The 26,493-nt window shown below is 45.8% G+C and overlaps 1 protein-coding gene across 3 annotated transcripts in view; it reads right to left on the reverse strand.

Moving 5' to 3' along the window:
- Positions 1-26,493, reverse strand: part of robo1 (roundabout, axon guidance receptor, homolog 1 (Drosophila)) — a 663,637-nt gene that overhangs the window by 125,253 nt on the left and 511,891 nt on the right. For all 3 annotated transcript variants that reach the window (XM_078560414.1, XM_078560413.1, XM_078560412.1), the window contains exon 5: positions 14,481-14,638. In XM_078560414.1, coding sequence (XP_078416540.1) covers positions 14,481-14,638 — 158 coding nt within the window. The remainder of the gene's footprint in view (positions 1-14,480; positions 14,639-26,493) is intronic.

A 26,493-nucleotide genomic window follows, 5' to 3' on the forward strand; every position in this document is an offset into this window, starting at 1 on the left:
AGAGAGCATCCCTGGCTTTATAAATACATTTGCAGAGTGCAAAAGAAAGGCAGTAATGATGAACCTGTATAAACAATAGTTCAGCCTCAATTAGATTACTGTGTCCAGTTCTGGGCACCGTATGTGTTAAGAATGTTGAAGGCTTTAGAGAGGGTGCGGTATAGATTTGCAAGAATTGTTCCAGAGATGAGGAGCTTCAATGATGATGACAGATTGGAGAAGCTGGGGCTGTTCTGCTTGGAGAACAGGAAGTTGAGAGGAAATTTGATAGAGAATTTCAAAGTCATGAGGGGTCTGGACAGAGTAGGAACATAGGAGCAAGAATAGGCCACTCAGCCCATCGAGCCTGCTCCTCCATTCAATATGATCATGGCTGATCATCCACTTCAATGCCTTTTTCCCACGTTATCCCCATATCTGTTCACATCACTGGTAATCAGAAATCTGTCAATCTCTACTTTAAACATACTCAATGACTGAGCTTCCACAGACCTCTGGGGTAGAGAATTCCAAAGATTCAAAACCTTGAGTAAAAAAAAATTCTCCTCATCTTAATCCTAAGTGGCTTCCTCCTTATTTTGAAATGTACTACGAGAGGCTTCTTTAGTTGAACAATGAACTTTACCGAGCTGCTGGATTAGCTGCAGGCCTCCAGCAAGGCTACAATACATTCACCAGACCAGGAAAATTGCGCCCCATATAACCTTCCCTGTGCTCGGTGTTCATTGGTTGTTCTGACGATGTGACCCTTACTCAGTAAGACTGGCCTTAAAGTAACAATCACCACAGTCCCCTGGTTCTAGGCTCCCCAACCAGGGGAAACATCTTACCTGCATCCACCCTGTCTATCCCTTTAAGTATTTTGTAGGTTTCAGTGAGATCATCTCTCATTCTTCGAAATTCGAGAGAATCCAGGCCCAGTTTCTCCAATCTCTCTTCATTGGACAGTCCCGCCATCCCGGGAACAAGTCTGGTGAACCTTCGTTGCATTCCCTCTATGCCAATAATATCCTTCCTAAGGTAAGGGGACAAAAACTGCACACTCTGCTGCAGGCCTGGTCTAACCAAGGTTTTGTACCATTGAAGCAAGACTTCGCTACTCCTGTACTCAAATCCTCTTGCGATAAAGGCCAACATACCATGAGCCTTCCTAATAGGGAGAAACTGTTCCCATTGGTGGGAGGAATGAGAATGAGAGGACACAGATTTAAGGTGATTGGCAAAAGAACCAACGGCAAGTTGAGAAAAAAAAACCTTTTCACACAGTAAATGGTTAGGATCCGGAATGCACTGCCTGAGAGAATGGCTGAGGCAGATTCAACCATGACTTTCAAAAGATATTGGATAATTATTTAAAGAGAAAAAAAATTGCAGGGAGAAGGTAGGGGAGTGCGGCTAGTGAGTTGTTCTTGTATTTATTTTAAAAATAAGCTCCTTCTTTATTTATTTTTCCCCTTCAGGAGTTAATGTTTTAAGTGATGATCGCACTGTTCGGGAAGCATGCGGGAGCTGGATTAACATCAGTTGGGGTACAGTCAGTAACATAGAGCACTGGAGCAGAGGGGTTACTGAGTGGCAGTGTGAGGGAGCTGGATTAACATCAATAGAGATATAGTCAGTAACACAGGGCGCTGGGGGGAGAGGGGTTCCTGAGTGACAGTGTGAGGGAGCTGGGTTAACATCAGTAGAGATACAGTCAGAAACACAGGGCACAGGGAGGAGAGGGGTTACTGAGTGACAATGTGATGGAGCTGGATTAACATCAAAGGCCATCTTTCAGAAGCACTCTTATGGCTGTGAAACACTTTGGGGTGGTCCGAAGTTTAAGTTCTTTGTTTTGTTTAAACTGTGCACCGGCAACGGCAAAGCAATATGCTTCATGATTAGCGTCAATGTAACTGGGTAGTTCACAAAGATCACAGGAAGCGCAAGGATTGGTTTACAAATGGAGAGAGGTGCCACTAGGCAGGAGAACTGTGATAGGGCAGGAGGCCCAGACGGCAAACATGAAACTGCACCAATTGTAGGGAGGATGTGAGATTGTAGAGCTCGGAAGTGATCATGCTTTGATGGGGTTTGAAAGGGCAGTACAGCCTACAGAGGTCAGACAGGAAAACGCCAATGAAATACTCGGTGTGTAAGCTTGTGAAGATCACTTCAAAAAGGCAGTAAAGCCTCAACCATGGGACTGAAAGCATGTACCAGGCAGACAAAGGTTCCCTTCCCTGAGGGGCCGTTGTGAAATATGAGCCGGCAGTTTTCATGGTGTCAGGCTACAAAAGAGCAGATTTACATAGAATTAAACAGGATTGGCAGCACAGAAACAGGCCATTCAACCCAACGCGTCTGTGCTGGTGTTCATGCTCCACACAATCCTCCCTCCACCACCCTACTTCATCTCACCCCAATTAACAGATCCTCCACCTTCTTTCTCCCACATATACATATCTAGCATCGTGTCAGAGAACCTTACAGCACCAAACGAGGCCATTCAGCTCATCACGCTTGCGCTGGCTCTTGGGAAGAGCTGTCCAATTCATTCCACTTCATCCCAGCTCATTTCCTCATAGCCCTGCAAATCTTTGCCATTCCAGCATATATTAGTTCAATTACACCACTTGAACGACAGTGTTTCAACTTTTAAGAGGAAGATTTTCACCTCCACCCTGTTGGAGCAAGCAGTGGAGTCTGGGTCACTGAATATAGTCAAGGTTGAGTTTTTTTGATCTACAAGGGAGTCAAGGGACATGGGGGCAGATGGAAAAGTTAGGTGGAGTTCAGGCCACAATCAGATCAACCAAAATCTTATTTAATGGCAGAGCAGGGTTGATGGGCTGAATGGCCTACTCCTGTTCCTATTTCTTTGGTTTTTTTTTATTCTTTCACATGGTGTGGGCTTCACTGACTAGGCCAACATTTATTGCCCTTCCCTAATTGCCCTTGAGAAGGTGGTGGTGAGCTGCCTTCTTGAACTGCTGCAGCTCATGTGGTGTAGGTACACCCACAGTGCTGTTAGGGTGGGAGTTCCAGGATTTTGACCCAATGACAATGAAGGAACAGCGATATATTTCCAAGTCAGGATGGTGAGTGACCGGGGAGGAACTTCCAGGTGGTGGTGTTCCCACATGTCTGCTGCCCTTGTCCTTCTGGATGGTAGTGGTCATGGGTTTTGAAGGTGCTGTTTAAGGAGCCTTGGTGAGTTGCTGCAGTGCATCTTGTAGATGGTACACACTGCTGCTACTGTGCGTGGGTGGTGGATGGAGTGAATGGTGAAGGTGATGGATGGGAAAGGCAGTGAATGCTGAGGCCAAAGATTTGTTCCTCCCTCTTGTAGTATGCACACAACTAGCCACTCGAACCTTACAGTGGCTGAGGGATTGGATGTTTATTGTGGGGGATTGGGTGTCAATCAAGCGGGCTGCTTTGTCCTGGATGGTGTCGAGCTTCTTGTGTGTTGTTGGACATACCCAGGTAAGTGTATTCCATCACACTCCTGACTTGTGCCTTAGTATCATGTGGAGTGAAATGAATTGACTGGAGACTGGCATCTGTGATGCTGAGGACCTCCGGAGGCCGAGATGGATCATCCACTCGGCACTTCTGGCTGAAGATTGTAGCAAATGCTTCAGTATTATAATTTGCACTGATGTGCTGGTCCCCTCCATCATTGAGGATGGGGATATTTGTGGAGCCTCCTCCTCCAGTGAGTTGTTTAATTTTCCACCACCATTCACGACTGGATGTGGCAGGACTGCAGAGCTTAGATCTGATCCATTGGTGTGGGATCGCTTAGCTCTGTCTATCGCTTGCTATTTATGCTGTTTGGCATGCAAGTAGTCCTATGTCATAGCTTCACCAGGTTGACACCTCATTTTTAGGTATGCCTGGTGCTGCTCCTGGTATGCCCTCCTGCACTCTTCATTGAACCAGGGTTGATCCCCTGGCTTGATGGTAATGGTAGAGTGCGGGATATGCCAGGCCATGAGGTTACAGATTGTGTTCGAGTACAATTCTGCTGCAGTTGATTGCCCACAGCACCTCATGGATGCCCAGTCTTGAGCTGCTAGATCTATTCGAAATCCATCCCATTTAGCACAGTGGTTGTGCCACCACACAACATGATGGAGGGTATCTTCAGTGTGAAGATGGGACTTCATCTCCTCGAGGACTGTGCGGTGGTCACTCTTACCGAAACTGTCATGGACAGGTGCATCTGCAACAGGTTGGTGAGGATGAGGTCGAATACATTTTTCCCTCTTGGTTTTCTCTCACCACTTGCCGCAGACCCAGTCTAACAGCTATGTCATTTAGGGCTCAGCCAGCTCAGTTAGTAGTGGTGCTACCGAGCCACTCTTGGTGATAGATATTGAATTGCCCCACCCAGAGTACATTCTGTGCCCTTGCCACCCTCAGCGCTTCTTCCAAGTAGTGTTCAACGTGGAGGAACACTGATTCATCAGCTGAGGGGTTGGGGGAGAGGGGCTGTGGTAGATGGAAACCGGCAGGAGGTTTCCTTGCCCATGTTTAACCTGATGCCATGAGACTTCATGGGGTCCAGAGTTGATGTTAAGGCCTTCCAGGGCAACACCTTCCTGACTGTATACCACTGTGCTGCCACCTCTGGTTGGTCTGTCCTGCCCATGGGACAGGGCACACCCAGGGATGGTGAGGGTAGTCTCTGAGACATTATCTGTAAGGTATGATTCTGTGAGGATGACTATGTCAGGCTGTTGCTTGACTAGTCTGTGGGGCAGCTTTCCTAATTTTGGCACAAGCCCACAGATGTTAGTAAGGAGGACTTTGCAGGATCCACAGGACTGCATGTGCCATTGTCGTTTCCAGTGCCAGGTCAATGTCATCCAGTTTCATTCCTTTCTGTGGCCTTTGTAGCGGTTTAATACATCTGAGTGGCTTGCTAGGACATTTCAGAGGGTGTTTAAGAGTTAACCACATTGCTGTGGGTCTGGAATCATATGTAGGTCAGACCAGGTAAGGACAGCAGTTCCCTTCTCTAAAGGGCATTAGTGAACCAAATGGGTTTTTACAATAAAAGATTCATGGTCACTATTACCAAGACTAGCTTTGAATTCTTGATTTTTTAAATGCATTCACAGGATGTGGGCTTCTCTGGCTGGACCAGCATTTATTGCCCATCTCTAGATGCCCTTGAGAAGGTGGTGGTGAGCTACCTTCTTGAACTGCTGCAGTCCATGTGGTGTAGGTACACCCACAGTGCTATTAGGGAGGGAGTTCCAGGATTTTGACCTAGCGACAGTGAAGGAACGGCGATATAGTTCCAAGTCAGGATGGTGAGTGACTTGGAGGGGAACTTCCAGGTGTTGGTGTTCCCATCTATCTGCTGCCCTTGTCCTTCTAGATGGTAGTGGTCGTGGGTTTGGAAGGTGCTGTTGAAGGAGCCTTGGTGAGTTTCTGCAGTGCATCTTGTAGATGGTACACACTGCTGCCACTGTGGTTCTGTAGTGGAGGGAGCGAATGTTTGCGGATGTGGTGCCAATTAAGCAGGCTGCTTTGTCCTGGATGGTGTCAAGCTTCTTGAGTGTGTGGGAGCTGCACTCATCCAGGCAAGTGGGGAGTATTCCATCACACTCCTGACTTGTGGCTTGTAGATGGTGGACAGACTATGGGGAGTCAGGAGGTGAGTTACTCATCACAGCATTCCTAGCCTCTGACCTGCTCTTGTAGCCACAGTATTTATATGGCTAGTCCAGTTCAGTTTCTGGTCAATGGTAACCCCAGAATGTTGATAGTGGGGGATTCAGTGATGGTAATGCCATTGAATGTCAAAGGGTGATGGTTAGATTCTCTCTTGTTGGAGATTTATTAATTGAATTCAAATTCCACCCGCTTCCATGATGGGACATGAACCCATGCCCCTAGGGCATTCGCCTCGGCCTCTGGGTGTCCAGTGACCTTACCACTACGCTACTGCTTCCCTAATTACTTATGTTCTTATTGGAGGTCTTCTGGTAGTTTAAGAATTATCAGCCTGTTACAGACCCCACATGATTTTCTTCCTTTCCATTTCGCTCTCAGTGGACTGCTTCTAGATTGGCTGCTCAATATACTCCCTCTGATCACCTTTCATTAGGTGAAGACGTTAAGCTATCCCATAATACCCACTTGTGTACCACAATCACTAACCCATCCACCAAACTGACGTCACTGAAATTAGATGAACTGCTGTTTCTCTTGTCTCTGTCTATGGGTCATTTTACTGTATCACATTCACCCAAGTGACAACAATCATCTCAACACATGACAAAGCAATTCATTGTATGTCAAAGTGCTTTTGGACATTTTTAAGAGAGGTGATTTAAGTATGAAATAGAATTAAGTCTTTCTTTCATCACATTGGGTGTTAACTGCGCCGTAACTAATGTCAAGTTTAGCCCAGCCCTTAAGCATCCGACAGTTCCTTCTCAAGGGACATAAGATTGCTTGCCATTGTGTTCTTGAACAATCCTAGGCATCTAACTTATGAGGTCAGACAAGACGAGAGGCACAGTATCATAGTAGTTATTTTACTGGACAAATAATCTAGAGGTATGAATTCAAATCCCACGAATGCAAATGGGGAAGACCCTTGAAAGAACTCTGGAATTGAAAGCTAGTCTCAGTAATGGCAACCTGACATTAAAAACCCATCTGGTTCACTAATGCCGTTTAGGGAAGGAAATCTGCCGTCCTTACCTGGTCTGGCCTACATGTGACTTCAGACCCACAGCAATGTGGTTGACTCTTAAATGCCCCCTGAAATGGGCTCGCAAACTACTCAGTTATATTCAAGAGGGTGGCTCATCACCACCTTCCCAAGGGCAATTAAAGATGGGCAATAAATGTTGGCCTTGCCAGTGACACCCACATCCTATGGTCTTGGGCCTTGTCAAAGCTTTGAGACATATTGCAAAATCCTGACCAAAAAATTGATTTTGGAGTGCAGTCTTGTGGGCAAAGGCTGCAGAACCAGCAGCAAGAAGACTTACCGGTTAATCTGGTTCAGTGGCATCTGTTGAATTAGAAATATTGGCCAGGAAGCTGGGACAGCTCCTTGTTTTCTTTCAACAGGGTCTTTTATGTCCAAATGATTCATGAGAATGGTTCCAGGGACAGGGAATTTCAGTAACAGAGATAGATTGGAGAAGTTAGGACTATTTTCCTTGGAGAAGAGAAGATTTGATAGAGGTGCTCAAAATCATGAGGGGCCTGGAAAGGATAGATTGAGAAAAAATATTCCAATTGGTGGAAGGATCGAGAACCAGAGGGCACAGATTTAAGGTAATTGGTAAAAGAAACAATGGTGACCTGAGGAAAAACTTTATCACGCAGCGAGTGGTTAGGATCTGGAATGCCCTGTCAGAGAGTGTGGTGGAGGCAGGTTCAATCGCAGCATTTGAGAGGGACTTGGATTATTATCTGAAAATGAAGAAGGTGCAGGGTTACGGGCAGGGGGTTGGGGAGTGGCACTTGGTGAATTGCTCCTTGAAGGAGCCAGCAGACACAGTGGGCCAAATGGCCTCCTTCTGTGCTGTAACCATTCCATGATTCTGTGAACTGAAAGGCAGACAAAGGGCTCTGTCTGATATCTAATGCGAATGACAGCAGCTGTAAGAAAGCAGCACTCCCTCTGCTCTGTGTGAACAGTGGGTAGCACTCCGGCCTCTGAGTCAGAAAGTTGTGGTTTCAAGTTCTCGGAGTCCTTGAGCAAGTAACCCACCTGTTGAAAGAATGCCGCACTGTCAGAAGTGCTGTCTTTCAGATGACTTGTTAAACCGAGGTTCCACCTGCCCTGTCAAGTGGAGATAAAAGATTCCATGGCACTACTTCAAACACCGTGGGGCGAGGGTGTCGGTTAGCTTAGTTGCCTGGAATGAGTCAACAGCGTGGGTTCAGTCCCTGTACTGGCTGTGTTAGTTCATGGGGACCCTGTCTCCTCGCCTTGCCCCACTCTTGTGGAGCAGCGCCCCTCAAGCTGTATCTAACCAATTACCTCTCTCTAATGGAGAGGAATGCCGATGGTCCTTTGTGGACCGTGGCTAATAACCTCAAAAATAAGCAGTGCCATGGCCAATACTTGTCCCTCAATTAAATCACTGAAAACAGAAAATGCTGGAAAAACTCAGCAGGTCTGGCAGCATCCGTGGAGAGAGAAACAGAGTTAACCTTTCGAGTCCATATGACCTTTCTTCAGAGCTCTGAATTTCTACTTCTCTTTAGCTCTGAAGAAGAGTCATACGGACTCGAAACGTTAACCCTGTTTCTCTCTCCACAGGTGCTGCCAGAGCTGCTGAGTTTTTCTGGCATTTTCTGTTTAATTTTCAGATTTCCAGCATCTGCAGTATTTTGCTTTTATCTTAAATCACTGATAAAAACAGAGTATCTGGACCTTGGCCGCACTGCTATTTGTGGGAGCTTGCTGTGCACAAATTGGCTGCTGCATTTCCCTGCAGTAAACCAGTAACCATATGTTCAAAAAATACTTCATCGGCTGTAAGGCGCTTTGGGATGTCCCGAGGATGGTGAAAGAGGCTATATAAGTGCAAGTTCTTTGTTTACTGCGGCCTTCCCTGTTTGGAGAGGCCAGTTCACTAGCTTTCCACAGCCCAGCTGACAGGGTGGAGCGAGTGAGGCACCTTTATTTGATCGCAGCTATTGTATCAGCTGAAAGTGCTGTGTAATCAGCCTTTGAGTGCCTGTCAACAAAAGCAGTTAAAACCTCAGCCAACTCCTTCACCCGCAAGCATCGACACAGTCTGAAAACTTAATTAGTTCTATCGCGCAGGAGGGAGGGGGAACTCGAAGTTAAATTAATCCGTCCCTCTAAAGGTGCAGAAGGGTTGCAGCATTCCTGAGACAGGTGAGCGTTGTTGTGTTAATGTTTAGGCAGGAGGTGTGTTCAGGTGTCAGGGAAGAACTCTTCAAACAAGGTCCTAGCAGCCTGTTCTTTCTCAAGAGACAGGCGATTAGGAGGGAGGGCTGGAGCCAACATCAAAGGCCGCAGGTGTGGACACACTGCCTTCACATAGCCCTGCCTTTGTTCTCACAGGTGGACAAACAGCAGGAATGACATTAGCAGCACATTAACAAAGCTTTAACCGCGCGATTCCTCCCCACCCACCACCAGAAAGACAGGCAGAAAGGAAGAAGACAGGGAAATAAAATAGCTCACACCATTCGCAACCTCGGGACATCCCAAAGTGCGTAGCTGTCACCTTCCCTATGTCGCAGCACCGACCGCGCTGCAAGAGGTATCAACGGCTGAAGTGCACTTTAGGATATCCTGACACTGGGGAACGTGGCTGCGGAAATGCAAGCTCTTACTTTTTGAGTGGTTAATGACCCGCTAATTTGTAGCTTTTTTTTTGTATTGTGCTATTTGAGGGAGGAATGTTGGCCAGGAGTACTGAGCAATTCCCCCGTTCCTCTTCGAACAGTGGGAAGGTTTAGTAGTTGAGTTCAGGGCAGTCAGAGTTTGAGGGAATAATTTAATCTTTATGATTCGACTCCTCTGTTCAAGGTACTGAAGTCACATCATAAAACTGTAACCGAGAGGAACAATAGCAAGAGAGTGTAGCTAACTCATGTTTTTCTAAATTGCCTCTAGCAATGAACTGTTCTCCATGCCAGGAATGTCAGCTTTGTCCCAGTTGGGATGACACTTTATGTTTTGTTTGCCAAGTGCAAGCTGATGATTGCATCCTGGCTTCTGATCTGAGGCGAGTTTCTTGCTCATTTACTGAAACCAAAGTTTCTAGATTCTGGATAACAAATAACATTCTGGAATTCCCTCCCTAAATCTCTCCATCTCTCATTCCTCCTTTAAGATGCTCCTCAAAACTCCTTGACCAAGCTTTCGGTCACATGACCTGGTATCTCCTTATGTGGTTCGGTGTCAGATTTTGGTTGAGAATGTTCCTGTGAAGCACCTTTACCACGTTGAGGCACTATATAAATGCAAGTTGCTGTTGTTGCTGTACTGCAAGACATTTTGCCTGACACAAACATCACAGATTTTTATACATCGAATCTGTAGCAGCAAAACAAACCCGTTGGGCCATTCTGGTTTAAGTGGTGTTTATACTCCTCATAATCCTTCTTCCACTCTATTAGCTTCCTCCCACCCTCTCGCGGTATTCTTTGATTCCCTGAATAGCCAACAATTAGTAGTTTTTCTGATTTAACATTCTCAAAACTCCTCACAGAACATAAAAAAACGCAAGGAATTGAATTTAACAATTTGGACAGAAATCAGGGCAGTGGGTTCAGAGTGAAGATCTGTCGGGCCCTATCGCTTGGAGAGTGAGGTCACCCCAAACTTACATTCCCCAAAACCAATTCTAATGGGAATTTTGTTGTTGAGGCTAGGATGAGGAACTCAGCATTCAGGGGAGATTAAAATGTCATCAATGGCCACCCCCCAGAAATATGCTCCACAAAGTAAAACATAAGATCATAATAAATAGAGAAGCAGAAGGCCATTTGGCCCCTTGAGCCTGCTACATCAATCAATAAGATCATGGCTGAACTGATTGTGGCCTTGACTCCACTTTCCTGTCTGCCACCCCCCATAACTCCCTTGTCGGTCAAAAATCTGTCTAACTCAGCCTTGAATATGACCCTGTCTCCACTGCTCTCTGAGGTAGAGAATTCCAAAGACTAATGACCCTCTGAGAGAAGAAATTCCTCCTCATCTCCATCTTAAATGGGATACCCCTCATTTTGAAACTGTGCCCCCTAATTCTAGATTCCCCCACGCAGGGAAACATCCTCCCTGCAGCTACTCCCTCAAGCCCCCTCAGAATCTTATATGTTTCAATAAGATTGCCTTTCAATAAGATCACCTGCTCAACCTTTCCTCATAAAACAACCCTTTCATCCCAGAAATTAGCCTAGTGAGCCTTCTCTGAACTGCCTCCAATGTTAGCATGCCCCTCCTTAAGTAAGGAGACCAAAACTGTACACAATACACTCGGTGCAGTCTCACCATCGCCCTGTTCAGACAGACTTTTCCACTTGTAATAGATGCCAACATTCCATTTGCCTTCCTAATTATTTGCTGTACCTGCAGACTAAACTATTTTGTGATTCATGTACAGGACACCCAGATCCCTCTGTACCACAGCATTCTGCAGTCTCTCTCCATTTAAATAATATTCCGCTTTTCTATTCTTCTAAAGATTTGGGATGTAGGAAGAGGGGGGTTGATGATCTGGGGAGGTAGCGGGAGAAGCCTAGGGCAGGGGATGTCTGAGGTCATTGACTGGGACCCAGAAGGGCACTCAACTTCTCTTGGTACATGTCAAACATGTACAAAGTTGAAATAAAAAAGACTCAGCTGGCACCTCCTGTGGCTTGTGTCCTTGTTGATGTGAACTTTCACCTGTCTGGGGGTTCAAACTGCATAGGCCCCATGACAACAAGCAGGTTGAGACAAGCGCCAACCATAGCCTCATGGGTAGCACTCTCCCTCTCTTCTGAGTCAGGAAGTTGTGGGTTCAGGCCCCACGCCAGAGACTCAAACTCACAATCCAGGGTTGAGGGGGTGCTGCGCTCCTGTCTTTTGGATGAGACATTAAACCAGTCTGCCCTCCCAGGTGAATATAAAAGATCCCGTGGCACTGTTTCAAAGTACCATAAAATGGTTTAGCTCGTCGTGTCCATGCTTGTCTCTCTGCAAAGCAACTCACCGAGTCTCACTCTGCTGCCTTCCCTACAGAACCCTGCACATTCTTCCTCTTCAGATAATGATCCAATTCCCTTTTGAAAGCCACAATTGAACCTGCCTCCACCACACTCTTGGGCATTACATTCCAGATCCTAACCACTCACCTATGTAAAAAAAGAAACTTTTCTCCATTCTCTGCCGCCATTGACTCTTTTGGCCTGCAACCACTTTAAATCTGTGCCCTCTTCTTGATGCTCCCGCCAATGGGAACAGCTTCTGCCTATCCACTCTGCCCAGACCCCTCATGATTTTGAACAAGAGTGGTGGAATTCTCCCTGGTATCATGGGGAGATCCTAATCCCTTGACCCACATCATTAAAAACAGAATATCTGGCCATTAGCACGTTACGGTTAGCGGGATCCTGCTGTGCACAGAATAGGCTGCCATATGTTGTTTCCTATAAGACAACAGTAACTGCACTTCAAATGAACTTCATTGGCTGTAAAGCGATTTGGGATGTTCTGCCTTTTTAAAAATTCATTCATAGGATGTGGGCATCACTGGCTGGACCAGTATTTATTGCACAGCCCTAATTGCCCTTGTTCAGGGGGCATTTAAGAATCAACCACATGGCTTTGTTCTGGAGTTACATGTCGGCCAGACCAGGTAAGGACAGCAGATTTCCTTCCCTAAAGGACATTAGTGAATCAGATGGGTTTTTACAACAATGGCTTTGTGGTCATCATCAGACTTTTAATTCCAGATTTTTTTATTGGATTCAAATTTCACCATCTGCCCTGGCAGGATTTGAACTGGGTCCCCAGAGTGTTAATAATAGTCCAGTGACAATAACACCATGCCATCACCTCCCCGCTGAGGGAAAGGTGCGATAGAAAGGCAAGTCTGTCTTTGCTTCACCAGTGGAATTACCTGAAATTGGGGAAGTCAACATAGTGAGACCATAAGATCAGGAATGCAACGAACCCTATCCAAACTACCCACAGATGGCCCATACCATTCCTACAAGGCTGGGAGCAGATGAGGCGAGGGTTAAAATCGGCGCTTTCGGAATTTCCAGCTTCTCCATCTAAGAGTGACTCTACAAGGCAAAATGTCTGGCAGACTTTATTTCTGTCCTTACAGTGGAGAGGTGGTCACAAAGTTATTAATCTCCTTCTTGCGCATCTCACGAATGTCGACACATAGTTTGGCATTGGATGAAGTGCACAGGGGTGGAGTGTCTGTTACAGAGGCAAATGCCAAACATTTTTGGAGAATGGATAATGAGAAGTTGCTGCTGGGCAAATTTGCTCCTTTCACAAACTCCTACCTCTCCCCAAATATTGACATTTTAAAAATTTATTCTCCCACAGTACATGGGCATCACTGCCAAGGCCAGCATTTGCTGCCCATCCCCAATTGCCCTTGAACTGGATGGCTTGCTAGGCCATTTCTAAGGGCAGTTAAGAGTCAACCACATTTCTGTGGGTCTGGAATCACAGACTGGGTAGGGTTGGCAGATTTCCTTCCCTAGAAAATATCAGTGAACCAGATGGGTTTTTACAACAACTGATGATAGCTCCATGGTCACCATTACTGAAATTGGCTTTACATTCTAGATTTATTAATTGAATTTAAATTGCAGCAACTACCATGGATGGGATTTGAACCTGGGTACCCAGGGCATTACCCTAGATCATCTAGATTAATAGTCCAGTGACATTACCACTACACCACCATCTCACATTGAGCTCTGGCTGCCCATTTATCTCCTCTCAAAGACCATGCACATCCTACTTTCTATCAATCCATTTATCATGGGAGCCTTTCAGATGAGGCATTCAGCCAAAGCCCCATCTTCCCTTTCTGCTGTGTGAAAAACAAACCATGGCACTATGCCAGGGCAGCTACCCCTCATGTCCTAGACAGCATTTCTCCCTCATTCAACATCACAGCTACCTCCATGGGAAAAGCAGATTAGACCCTGTGCTCAATGTCTCTGGAGTGGAGCTTGAATTCACCACCATTTGACTCAGGGGCAAGAATGTTACTCATTGAATCACAGCTGAAGCCTTCGTCACAGTTCAACTACCTGATCCAGTGGGACAAGGCCTTAGTCCCCCTCTTAATGTAATGATTGTGGTGCAGTGGTGATGTCACTGGGCTAGTGACAAGACCCAGGCTAATGGTCCATCATGGCAACTGGCAATAGCTCGTTCATTAAAATAATGAATAAAATCTGGAATTGAAAGCTATTCTCAATAATGGTGATCATGAAGCTAACATCGACCGCTGTAAAAACCCATCTAGCTCACCAATATCCTTTCGGGAGGGAAATCTGCCATCCTTACCAGGTTTGCCCTACATGTGACTCCAGACCCACAGCAATGAGGCTGACTCTGAAATGGCCGGGCAAGCTATTCAGTTGAAGGGCAATTAAAGATGGGCAACAAATGTTGGCCTTCATAGCGACACCTACATCCCATCAACATTTTTTTTCTAATGATTGCACTATTCAACAATGCAGCATCTCTCAGTGCTGCTTAGCTGTGGGGGTCAAACCCAAGTATTTGTGGCCTCAAGGTGAGTTTACTGTCAAATGCTAAATGCCTCATTCAGCCCCTCCACCATGGAAATACCATTCTCCTCTTCTTAACCTCCACTCAAAGGCCCCAATTTTCTTTCATCATCTCATTTGCAAACTGTGCTTTTTTTTCCCTTGTTAACTGAGTGAACGGCCAGGTGAGTGGACAGTTCATCAGTTGATGTAAATGCAAAGAACACGCTCAGTTTTACCGTGATCCTTTCATCCTTATCGTCCAAAAGAGCGTTGTCCTTTTTCCAGGAGATGGTTGGCTCTGGATGTCCGCGAGGAGGTTGACATTCCATGATGGATGGCTCACCAGCTGCTACCATAACATCGGAAGGGTTCTGTCTGAAATCATCCCGGAGAACTGGAGAGAGGGGACAGAGGAGTTCCGTTAACAAAATGTCCCATTACTAGGCTAACTCAGGACATCTGCTCAGACAACAGGAAGAGGTGCAGTAAACACAGTTTGCATAATTCAACAAATGGTTTCCTCCCAGGTGAAACTCACTCAGTCATCCCTCCTTTCAGCTATCATCAGTCATTTACGATCCAGGCTTGGTGACCCGTGATTCCGACCCCCCAGCCACAATTCTCATCCTGAATAGTGCTCAACACTCTGGGACTTAGGATATCTAAGCAGTAACCCCTGCCTGGCCACAGACCTTTACTCACCAGTACTGTACTCCAGTGTTATTCACTGACAGACCCATACCCACCAGTTCTGCTCCCCAGTGTTATACGGAGACAGACCCATCCCCACTAGTACCGTACCCCAGTGTTATACAGTGACAGACCTGACCCCACCAGTACTGTACCCCAGTGTTAAACTTGACAGACCTGTTCCCACCAATACTGTACCCCAGTGTTATACAGTGACAGACCAATCCCCATCAGTACTGTACCCCAGTGTTAAACTTGACAGACCTGTTCCCACCAATACTGTACCCCAGTATTAGACAGTGACAGACCTGTCCCCACCAGTACTGTACCCCAGTATTAGACAGTGACAGACCTGTCCCCACCAGTACTGTACCCCAGTATTAGACAGTGACAGACCTATATGGTACCCTAGTGGTAAGAACTGACTGTGATACGCACAGGGTAACACTGAGTGTGCAAAACTGAGTAATACAGATCAGTGAGTCTATCACAGGTTGGATAATTTAATGAGGATGGTGGCTATTCTCATCTTCTGGATCTGAATGGAGGAGAAAACATGGTCAGGAAATGCACCAAGATTGTAATGGTGGGCCAGCCATGTTTAACAGCGCTCAAATCGACAGAACACCTTGAACAATAGCCTCACCCAGCCCAGGCTTGCAGTCACACTGACCTTGTAAAACCAAGTACAGACAGATTAAGGGCCCCTCCTCTTTACTGATTGAGGCTCTGGCAACCCACAAGGCTGGAAAAGAAATGCTGTTGTGTGCTTAGTGCGTAATGCAGCCAATATGTACACAGCAAGATCCCACAGTTATCTCTACAATGGAAATCAGGAGTCATTTATCGAGGAGGTGTCTGAGCCAATATCACCTATTCTGTATCATTGTAAGGTCTACATCAGAGAGTGTAAACCCACACAGACTGAGAGAGACACAGACTGAGAGAGAGACACAGACTGAGAGACAGAGATGAAGAGAGAGAGAGTGAGAGAGAGTGATGCAGAGGGAGAGAGAGAGAGGGACACACACAGTGAGAGAAACGGTGAGAGAGACAGAGATAATGGTGTGAATTTTACAAGAGGACATATTTTAAAACACCTCCCTGCTCCCTCCCCAGACTACACCACACTGACTTTATACCCAGCTGTGCTACAGTGATCAAAACGCTGGGGGTGTAACAAGGTGAGGGTGGGACTTCTGGCCATCATGGACAGGCAGTTCCACCTGCAAAAGAGCTGCCAGCCAGTCTAATCAGGTCAGCTTTTGGAGGTGGTGGGGAAGGAGGGGGGGCATTTAGGGCAGCTGCCATCTTGGGGGCGGGTCTGCCGACGGCCAGAGGGGAGCCCCCAAAGGAGGTATCCCCCCTTCCTTCCTGCCTTTATCTGTATTTTGAAACTTGCCGGGAAAGCCACCTTCCTTCTCCCACCTAATGTATCACAGTGGCAGAGGAGAAATTAGGTCTTTAAGTGGCCCTTTAATTGGCAACTTAAGGGCCTCAATGGGCCTAAGGATGACCTTATGTCTTATCTGCACCCTGTAATATGGGGAACAGGTCAGGGGTGGGCGAGAAGGCGGTGGGTTGGCCATCCATTTTATTTTATGTGCCCCTCCAACCTTCAGATACACCAGTGGGGGAGGGAAAAACTCCCCCCACAGAAATACAGAAAAAAAGACATGCACACGCCTGCGCACACACACACACATACACACCCGCGCACACACACGCACACCCATACACACACCCGCGCACACACACGCACACCCATACACACACACCCATACATACACCCGCGCACACACACACACACCCATACATACACCCGCGCACACACACACACACCCATACATACACCTGCGCGCACACACACCCATACGCACACATATCCGCGCACACACACACACACCCATACAAACACATGCCTGCACACACATACACACACATACACACACGCATCTGCACAAATACACACACCCATACACACACACACCCATACATACACCCGCGCACACACACACACCCATACATACACACACACACGCGCACACACACACACACCCATACACACAGACACCCACGTGCACACACACACCCATACACACACACACACCCGCGCGCGCGCACACACACACACACACACACACACACACACAGTGAGAGCACACCCAGAGAGAAAGAGGCAGTGACAGACACAAATAGAGACAGTGGTAGTGACAGAGTAAAAGAGAGAGGGATGGAGATGGGGAGAGATGCAGAAAGGGAGACACAGAGTGAGAGAGACACAGAGTGAAAGAGAGACAGAGACAAAGAGAGAGATAGAGGGAATCACACAATGAGAGAGACACATGAGTGAGCATTTTCAATGAGATGGCAGTGACAGGTGACTTAACCCTGAAGAAGTTTGGAAAGCCAATGGCGTCCATTAGATAACACAAACAAACACCTCGCGATAGACCCAAGGGAGATCTCTGACTTGGATCTCCTGAGAAGCTTGTAGACAACCCTAAACCCTAAATCCTGACCTGCATTCACACAAACCATGAGATGCAGATACCAGTTGCACAAATGTAAAAATAAAGTCTCTCTGGAATGTGAGTGTGGCCACCCAGAACACACCACGGAGCATAGAACGACTGAACGCCTGATTCGCAAATACCAAAGATTCATCACTGAGATACATTCCACTCCCGGTGCAGTTATCCACCAGGATGTAAAATTAGATTTGTTGTTCTACATGTACATCAACCAGAAGGAAGCGAGGGTGACAGGTCACATCCTGTACTGACCCTATTCCAGCTCCACAAAACACAGTTATACAGACAGTTGCTTGTTAGGATAGAACTTGGATCTTGCTCATCGGGACAAATGCAAGATTGTCAAATTTCAAAAAATCACAACAATTTGTACTACAGGTGAAATGGGTGCTGATTGGTTGGCAAGTTGGCTCTGATTGGCCGAGGTGTTACCATGGAGAAAGCAAAGGGGAACTACAGGCTCCCCAAGCTCCCGGGTAATTCAAAAAATGTGCAAGGCTTGAATATATTCGTTTTGTCTGCAGAGAACAGGTCCCTGCGTATGAATGTGTCGCTTCTAGCAAGTCGCTTCTAGCTTCTAGCAAGCATATTACGAGCTTGACTGATTATCTTAAATTGGCTTTTAGTACAGATATTAGTGCACTCAGGATTGTTCAGCAAGTGCTGCCCAATCACATCTTACAGTAGATGTTGCTCTATCTCTTTCTCTTTGTCTCTCTCTGTCTCTCTCTCTGTCTCTCTCAGCTCTTTCTGTTTCTCACTTTCTCTCTCTCTCTCTGTCTCCATCTCTCTTTCTCTCTCTCTCTCTCTCTGTCTCCAGCTCTCTCTATCTCTCTCTCACTCTCTCTCTGTCTAACAGTAGACCAGGTTACTGAGCCAGGGGGTAAAGGAATCTTGGCGTTGCAGGAAACCCCATTAGAGGTCATTTATAAGAACACGTTGGTGTAGAATTTACTTCCGGTCCATTTTCATTAGTAAGGAGAAAGATGGGCTAAAAACTAGGCTAAACTCCCGAAGCACCCAAAATGTTGAACATTACCTCGTATTTAAGGATTGAGCAATTAGTGTCAGGCAAGGTGCACTGCAACCTCCAGCCATGTCAATCCAGCAATATAATTAAACATCATAAACCAGGTCAAACACTCTACACATCAAAAAGCTTCGAAGGAGGAGGAGGGAGAGACACAATTAGCCAGGAAGAGATCTGACTCAAGTTTCCCGCTGATGTAAATGTCAAACAGAAAGCACCTCCAGCAGAATAGGCCGGAGACTGAAAGAGAATAATTAAATTTAGGGAGGGGGTTGTGTAAGCGATTGACAATACCAGACTGAGAAATGAACAGATACAGCCAAGAGCCACAAAAATGACCATCTTTCTTTCCTATGTGTCAGCTCTGGCTCAGTGGATAGCACTCTTGTCTCTGAGTCAAAAGGTCATAGAGTCAATTCCCACTCTAGAGACTTGAGCACATAATCTAGTGCAGCACTGAAGAGAAACTGTCCTTTGGTTATGTTAAGGTGAGGCCCTGTCGTTCCCCTCAGATGAATATAAAAGAGCCTAGGGAAATATTTCAAAGAATATCAGGGGACTGTTCCTCGGTGTCCTGGGCAATATGTACCTCTCAATCAACATCACTAAAATCAAGATAATCGTTTGGTGGGACTAAACCTGAGCATTGCTAAAATAAAAGAGACATGCTGTTGAAGCTTTTCGTCTTGCACTCATCAGGACGGATTCGCAAGGTTAACCAATTCTAAAGGCAACAACAATTTATACTCCATGAGAAGAATCAGCATTGGCTGGCAAGTGGGTTCCGATTGGTAGACGTGTTGCCATGGAGAATGCACCAGGGAACAGTTAACTGCCAAGCTTCTGCTTAAATTCAAACCAGGCAGGTCGACTCTGATTGGTCAAGGCATTGCCATGGGGAATGAGCCAGGGAACGGCTGTCCCCCAAGCTTTTGTTTAGCTGCAAAAGGCACAATGCGTGGAAAGCATGTCCATGCACTTTGATGTTTGTTGGAGTTTGCTGTGCGCAAATTGGCTGCCGTGTTTCCCAATTTGCAACAGTGGTGTTCAAAATCAAAAAGGGGTTTGGACAGAGTAGATGAGGAAAACTGTGCTCATGGGTGGAAGGATCAAGAACCAGAGGGCACAGATTTAAGGCGATTGGCAAAAGAAGCAATGGAGACATGGAGGAAAATGTTTTGACGTAGCAAGTGGTTAAGATCTGGAATGCGCTGCCTGAGAGTGTGATGGGGGCAGGTCCAAATGAGGCTTTCAAGAGGGGATTGGATTATTATCCGAAAAGGAAGAATGTGCAGGGTTACAGGGTAACGGCGGGAAGTGCCGCGGGGTGAACTGCTCATCCGGAGCGCCAGCACCGACACAATGGGCCGAATGGCCTCTTTCTGTGATGCAACAATTCTGTAATTTGTCATACACTTCAAGAGTACTTCATTCACTCTCAAAGCATTCTGGGGTATCCTGAAGCCGTGAAAGGTGTTACAGAAATGCAAGGTTTTTTTTTAACTTCGCCAATAACATTTATTGACTGCTTACAAGAACCGTTATTTTCCACAGCAGAAAGCATTGCATTTATATAGCGCCTTTAAAGACCACCGGATGTCCCAAAGCGCTTTGCCGGCCAACGAAGTGCTTTCTGAAGATACTCGTTGACATGCGGTGTATTTCGGCAGTGACTTCTGTTTTCATTTTCTTTTTAGCCTCTGTGTCACAATCTCTAACGAGAACAGATTTAAGCCTGGCCAATGACATTTGTGACACTGTTAACGTTTCATTCTGTCAGATACTTCAACACAACCGTGAACCGGTGTAAAATAACTGGGTGAATGCCCTCATTGAAATCCCATTAACACCAACATTGCTGAACGCATTATGCAGCCACGAGCACTCTCGTGTTTGCCACTAAAAGAGCTCACTCAAGTTCTCAGTTCTTTTTTTAAAATGCATGTTCCTGCGCAATAAGTTTTTGTGTCTCAAACGGACTACCTGATTGCTGGCTCAAAATCTGAACTTTCTAACTGGTGCAGTGCAAGCTGGTTGTTTTATACGGTAGAAACACTTCACCAATCAGAGTCAATCTGATTTAAATGTTGCAATGAAATGTGTGATAGGGTAAATGTTGCTACTGTCAAAAGCAACCAATCGTTCAACCGTTCTCCTTTCTGATTGGTTGCTCTTCACCAGGAAACAATCAGATGCCAAGAAAATAAAGTCAGGTCTCAAATTGCCTTTAACCCAGCAATAACCAGAAACAGGAGCGGCTCGGACTCTTTTATCCCTTGAAAAGAGACGGCCGAGGGGTGAACTGATATAAAGGCTTTAAAATACTGAAAGGGTTTGATAGGGTAGATGTACAGGAGTCTAAAACTAGGGGCCATATCAAAAACATAGTCAATAATAAATGCAACAGGAGGAACTATTCAGGAGAATTTCTTTTTACCCCTATAAAGAGTCTGGTGAGAATGTGGTGAGAACCACCACAAAGAACAGTTCAGATAAATAGTGTAGATGAATTTAAGGGAAAATTGGATAAACGCACCATGGGTGTGGGGGCGGGGGGTGTGGAGGAATAGAAAGATAAGGTGATACAATGAGATGAAGAGGGGTGGGAGGAAGGGTGAGAGTAGGGTCATGGAGCAGAAACACCATGTCATGAAGATGCTTTTTAAGCCAAATATTGATTTTTAATCCACTGGTCAGAAACCTGATTTGAACTTTTAAAACCAGACTTTTTAAAAACATAGAGACTAAAGTGACTTGAACTCACAGCCCAAGATGGCTAACCCCAATTTGCATTACTATATGTTCCACATTGCAATTTATTGGAGTGGAGTCAGTCTGTCTGCAAAACCCAGCAAAGACAATGACTTAAGGGAGTGTGAAGGACTCACATCTCCTGTCTCATTAGCAAGGCAACTATGTCAATCACCTAAGGTATTCAACTGTTGGAGACAGGCCATTGCTTAGACCATGAGACCCTGGCCAGGTTAGTTTCCAGGCATGATCATGGTCAGCAAACAGGGTTCGAAACTTATCAGGTGGGTTGGGGACAAAGAGGAGACAGGAGGGATCCCACTTACACCTTCTCCTTAAGCTTCTAGACATGAGCTAATTAAGTCACTTTTGAATACATGGGCAATGTAATTTGGCTGAATCCCACTGACAGTTGGAGGAGGGAGGTCACATGATAAGCCAACCCTTCATATGTTTTAAGCATGTGTTTTCTCAGCTGCTTAGAGAGAAGATCTCAGTGGGGTCCCTCCTGCCTCCTTTTCTCTCCAACCAGCTGGTAAGCTTTGACCCCTGTTTGTTGACTGTGATCGTCCAGGGTCACCCTGCTGCAGACAGAGATTTCTTAAAAGAATCCAACCCACCACTACCGTCTACCGAAGAACAACCAGATCAGTCGTCTACGTCTTTAAATCAGAGGCATCGAGATCATCGAATTCAGCCTGAAGCCAGCCAAGTCTTCATCAAGATACAGACTGTACAACCTTTTTACTTTTTTTATGGACTCTAACTCGGCCAACCTATTCTTCCCAACTCTGTAATCTGTGTGTCTGTGTCTCTGTGTCTGTGTGTCTGTGTGTGTGTGTGTGTGTACGTTTATGTGAATGTCAGTGCGTATTTTAATATTTTACATGGATCGGTTTAAATATAATAAAACTAATCTCTTTCTTTGTTAAACTTGGGAAACCCTCACCAATTGGTCCTTTTACGATCAGAGTGCATACACAGTTAAGCACTCACTGAATTGGCAAATATATCCTATTCAAACAAAGAAAACCTGTTATGGTCAAACAAGGAGAGGGCAAAGAGAGGAGCAAGAGGACCCCTCCTCAGCTGGTCGCAACAACTGCTACAGACCATTTGTGCAAGTGACATCTTATTTAATACCGTGTAGCATTCGGAAAACCAGAGTATTTTAGAATCGGAGTTGCTAATGGTCATGTTAGTTCATTTATGAGACACAGGATCAAGAAGTGATCACCATGGCCTTGTATTTATAAATTATTTAGATAATGTACAGGATGTGGAATTGATTGCATCCCCACTCAGACAGCGACCACAGAATATACAAGTTTAGCACAAGTTTGGCAGTCAAAATAGATAAAACCAAGAGCCAGATACAGATAACTTTAAAAAGGACCGACTTCCAATTGAAACAAAGCAAACAATTGAAGCTAACGTATTGGTAGAGATTTTTTTCTCAACATGTAAGCTGAGCATAAGTAGAACACCTTTAAAAGTTTAATACTAAGCACACAGATGAAGTGCACACTGTAAAGCCAAAAATGCACAGACCAAACAAATGCGACCTCAAATGAATGAGTCAGTTAAAAATGCTGTGAAGAGGACATGACAAATCCCATTGAGAGACTGAAAGCAACATACAAAAATCACAGAAACAACCCAGAGAGGTAAAAGCCAATGCAGAGCAGAAGTTAACAAATCCAATAGGATGTCAAACCACAAGAGGACCCAGGTCAGAGGGGCAATTCCCAGGCAGAGTATTACACTGAGCTATATTTACAGCAAAGGAACTGGCCATTCAGGCCAAATGGTCCATACCAGTGTTCATGCTCCATATAAGCCTCCATCTACTATGCTTCATTTAACGCCATCACCATGTCCTTCTATTCCTTTCTCCCTCATGTGTTTATCCAGCTTCCCCTTAAATGCATGTGTACGATTCACTTCAACTACTTCCTGTGATAGCGAGTTCCACATTCCCACAACACCCAGTTTAGAGGTTTCTATCTGAAAACCCTATTGGATTTATTATTGGACATCTTATATTTGTGGCCTGAGCTTTGAACTCACCCACAAGTGGAAGCATTTTCTCTATGTCTACTCTACTGGTTCCTTTTTGAATTTTAAAGACCTCTATCAGGTCACCGCTCAACCTTCACTTCTCTCAAGAGAACAGCCCTGAGATAAAGGCAAAGAAGCTCAAGTTGCTGGAATCATTTAGGGAATAATTGGATGCCATCAGGTGGCCCAGTGTGGGCCAAATGCTCCATGTCACCCATAGTTGTCCCATAACTTTTGTAAGTTACAAACTCATCTCGTGATGACTGACCCCCTCTCCCCTCCATACCATCCCATTCACATTTGCATTGTATCAGGTCAGGCCTCCCACTTTATCGATTTTACATTGTTGTTCTTCACACTGCCCGTAGGTTAGATTTCAACTTAATTCCTGGGATTCCTGATTTGGGATCCTTTCCTTTGTTCACCCCCCACCCCCACCGCGCCCCCCCCCCCCCCCCCCCCTGCCCCACCCACCCCACCATGATCCCTGAAGAAAATGCGAGCATTTCAAATCCTGTTCCACCCTGAAATGGGCTCTTCCAGCAGGGATCAGGGGGTTGGGACCTTGCATCCTCTCACTGGGCAGGAACATTTACACTCTGAAATCTCGGGGCAATCGGTTTATGACAAAATAAGTGTCCTTTTTTTAAATCCAGGGAGGCAGTTCATTTAGTTTTACGAGGCTGCAAATTTGGTTTTTGGAGGTTCCGTAATGATGAACACTTGTTTAATGTTGGTTGTTCTTGAACTCCGCAAGATCAAACAGCAGTTGAAAACTGGTTAGACCATCCCTACATTGCTTTTAAACCTGTCACCAGGTTCGAATGAGTTTCTGTGTTTCGAGAGTCTCTCAGGGATGATGTCAGACACCTTGTAGAGGAGCTCATGCTAAACTGGCATCACTCCAGGTTTCTAGCTAATCATCCTATCAAGAGCGAATCACCGTTCCACAACAAATAGTCCATGCAATGACAACGAATCACATTTCTACAGGGATTTTAATATATAGAAAAGTCCCAAGCTACAAACTGTGATCAATATTTAAATGCCTAGCTTCAATGGCGATGCTGGGAGCAGTGGCAACCAAAATATTGGTGAAAGAGGTGGCTTTTAAGGAGGGCATTCAAAGAGAGTTGTGAACGGGTTTAGAGAGGGGAATCAAAGCAGGGGCCTCGGTCCAAATTTGACTATTCCAATTTGCCTATGCTCTCCTGGCTGCCTCTCCACTTACATTCTCCATAAACTTGACCTCAACTAACACCCTATTGCACATATCCCAACTCACACCAAGTCCCGTTTGCCCAACTTCCCTGTGCTCTCAAACCTACATTGGCTCTAGGTCCAGCAACTTCATTTTAAAATCCTCATCCTGTGATTAAATCCCTCCCTGGCCTCACCCTAATCTCCTCTGTAACGTCCTACAGTGCCCAGCCACACAACCCACCAGATTTTCTTTACCTCTCTTAAATTTCAGTGCCATTGTTTGTCAAAAAATATATATTCTTCTCCTGAATTTGGCAACATCCTCAAATTATGCCAGTGGAAGTATATAGGAAGAAAATGGGCAGGTGGGATTGAGGAATATGGGGAGAAAGTGGGATTGAGGGATATGAGGTAGAACATGGGATTGAGGGATATGGGGAGAAGGTGAGTAGGTGGGATTGAGGGATGTGGGGAGAAGGTGAGTAGGTGGGATTGAGGGATGTGGGGAGAAGGTGAGTAGGTGGGATTGAGGGATGTGGGGAGAAGGTGAGTAGGTGGGATTGAGCGATATAGTGGGTCGGTGGGATTGAGGGATAAGAGAGTGTTAATGGGTAGGTGGAATCAATCAGAGCAGTACTCTTGTCCTTATAAAGATCAGAACCTCCTTTGTGTGTGGGTGGAATGTGTGTCGATCTTGTGTGACAGATGTGTAAGATGGAGGAGACTGCAAAGGGCAGGATAGTTAACGCACAAACGCTGGTAAACTGTGTCTGTGATCTGTGTCTGAGATAATCGTATTGGTTACAAATCTGTTCAGTTAGATTGACTGTTAATGAGCTACAGTGGTGTGACATTTAAGGATCCATGTTAAACAATGACTGCAAGGTGGAGATTAAACTGGTGTTGGAATTAGCAGTGTTTCCAATACACACACTTCAGCGCAATCAATGATATTTTCCACACATGTTCACTTGTCACCTTCCTGAGTTTACTGATGTATTTTGCCTCAGCTGAAAGAAATGGCACATTTGTGGCCATCAACTGTTTCTCCACACTGAAACTGACCCCAGATTTCCCCTATTCAGTGCTCCTATATCAGTGGGTAGCACTCCTTGGTCTTGAGGGAAGAGCAGACAGACATCGAGAGAGCAGTCAGACATCGAGAGACCAGTCAGACATCGAGAGACCAAGCAGACATCGGGAGAGCAGATAGACATCGAGAGAGCAGTCAGACATTGAGAGACCAGACAGACATCAAGAGAGCAGGCAGACATCGAGAGGGCAGACAGACATCGAGAGAGCAATCAGACATTGAGACACCAGACAGACATTGAGAGAGCAGGCAGACATCGAGAGAGCAGTCAGGCTTTGAGAGACCAGACAGACATCGAGAGAGCAGACAGACATCAAGAGAGGGCAGACAGACATCGAGAGGGCAGACAGACATCGAGAGAGCAGACAGACATCAAGAGAGCAGGCAGACATCGAGAGAGCAGACAGACATCAAGAGAGCAGGCAGACATCGAGAGGGCAGTCAGACATCGAGAGAGCAGACAGACAATCGGCCTTTGTCCAATCCATTCCATCTTGGAACCATCATTGGTGTAAAAATACTCAGTGAAAAGTAAAGCTGATGAACCAAAACTCCAGAGTATTCAATCCTCCCATCTCCCCTTCTCAGATTCTACAGCCTTGTTCCCTACACTCATGCCCACAACAAACATTTGCATTTATGAGGCGCACAAGGATATAGTAGGACAGGTGATTAAAAGTTTAGTCAATGTGCAGTGTCTGAAAGGAGTAAAGCGAGGTAGAGAGGCGGAGGCTTAGTGAGGGAATTCCAGGGCTTCAGCATGAGGCAATTGAGGACACAGACACAGATTGTGGGGCGATTAAATTTGGGAACGCTCAAGGGACCAGAATTGGAGGAGTGCAGTGATCTCAGTAATTTGTCAGGCTGGAGGAGGCTCTAGAGATAGG

This window comes from Cetorhinus maximus, chromosome 16 (assembly GCF_964194155.1).
Source record: "Cetorhinus maximus chromosome 16, sCetMax3.hap1.1, whole genome shotgun sequence".
NCBI lineage: Eukaryota > Metazoa > Chordata > Chondrichthyes > Lamniformes > Cetorhinidae > Cetorhinus > Cetorhinus maximus.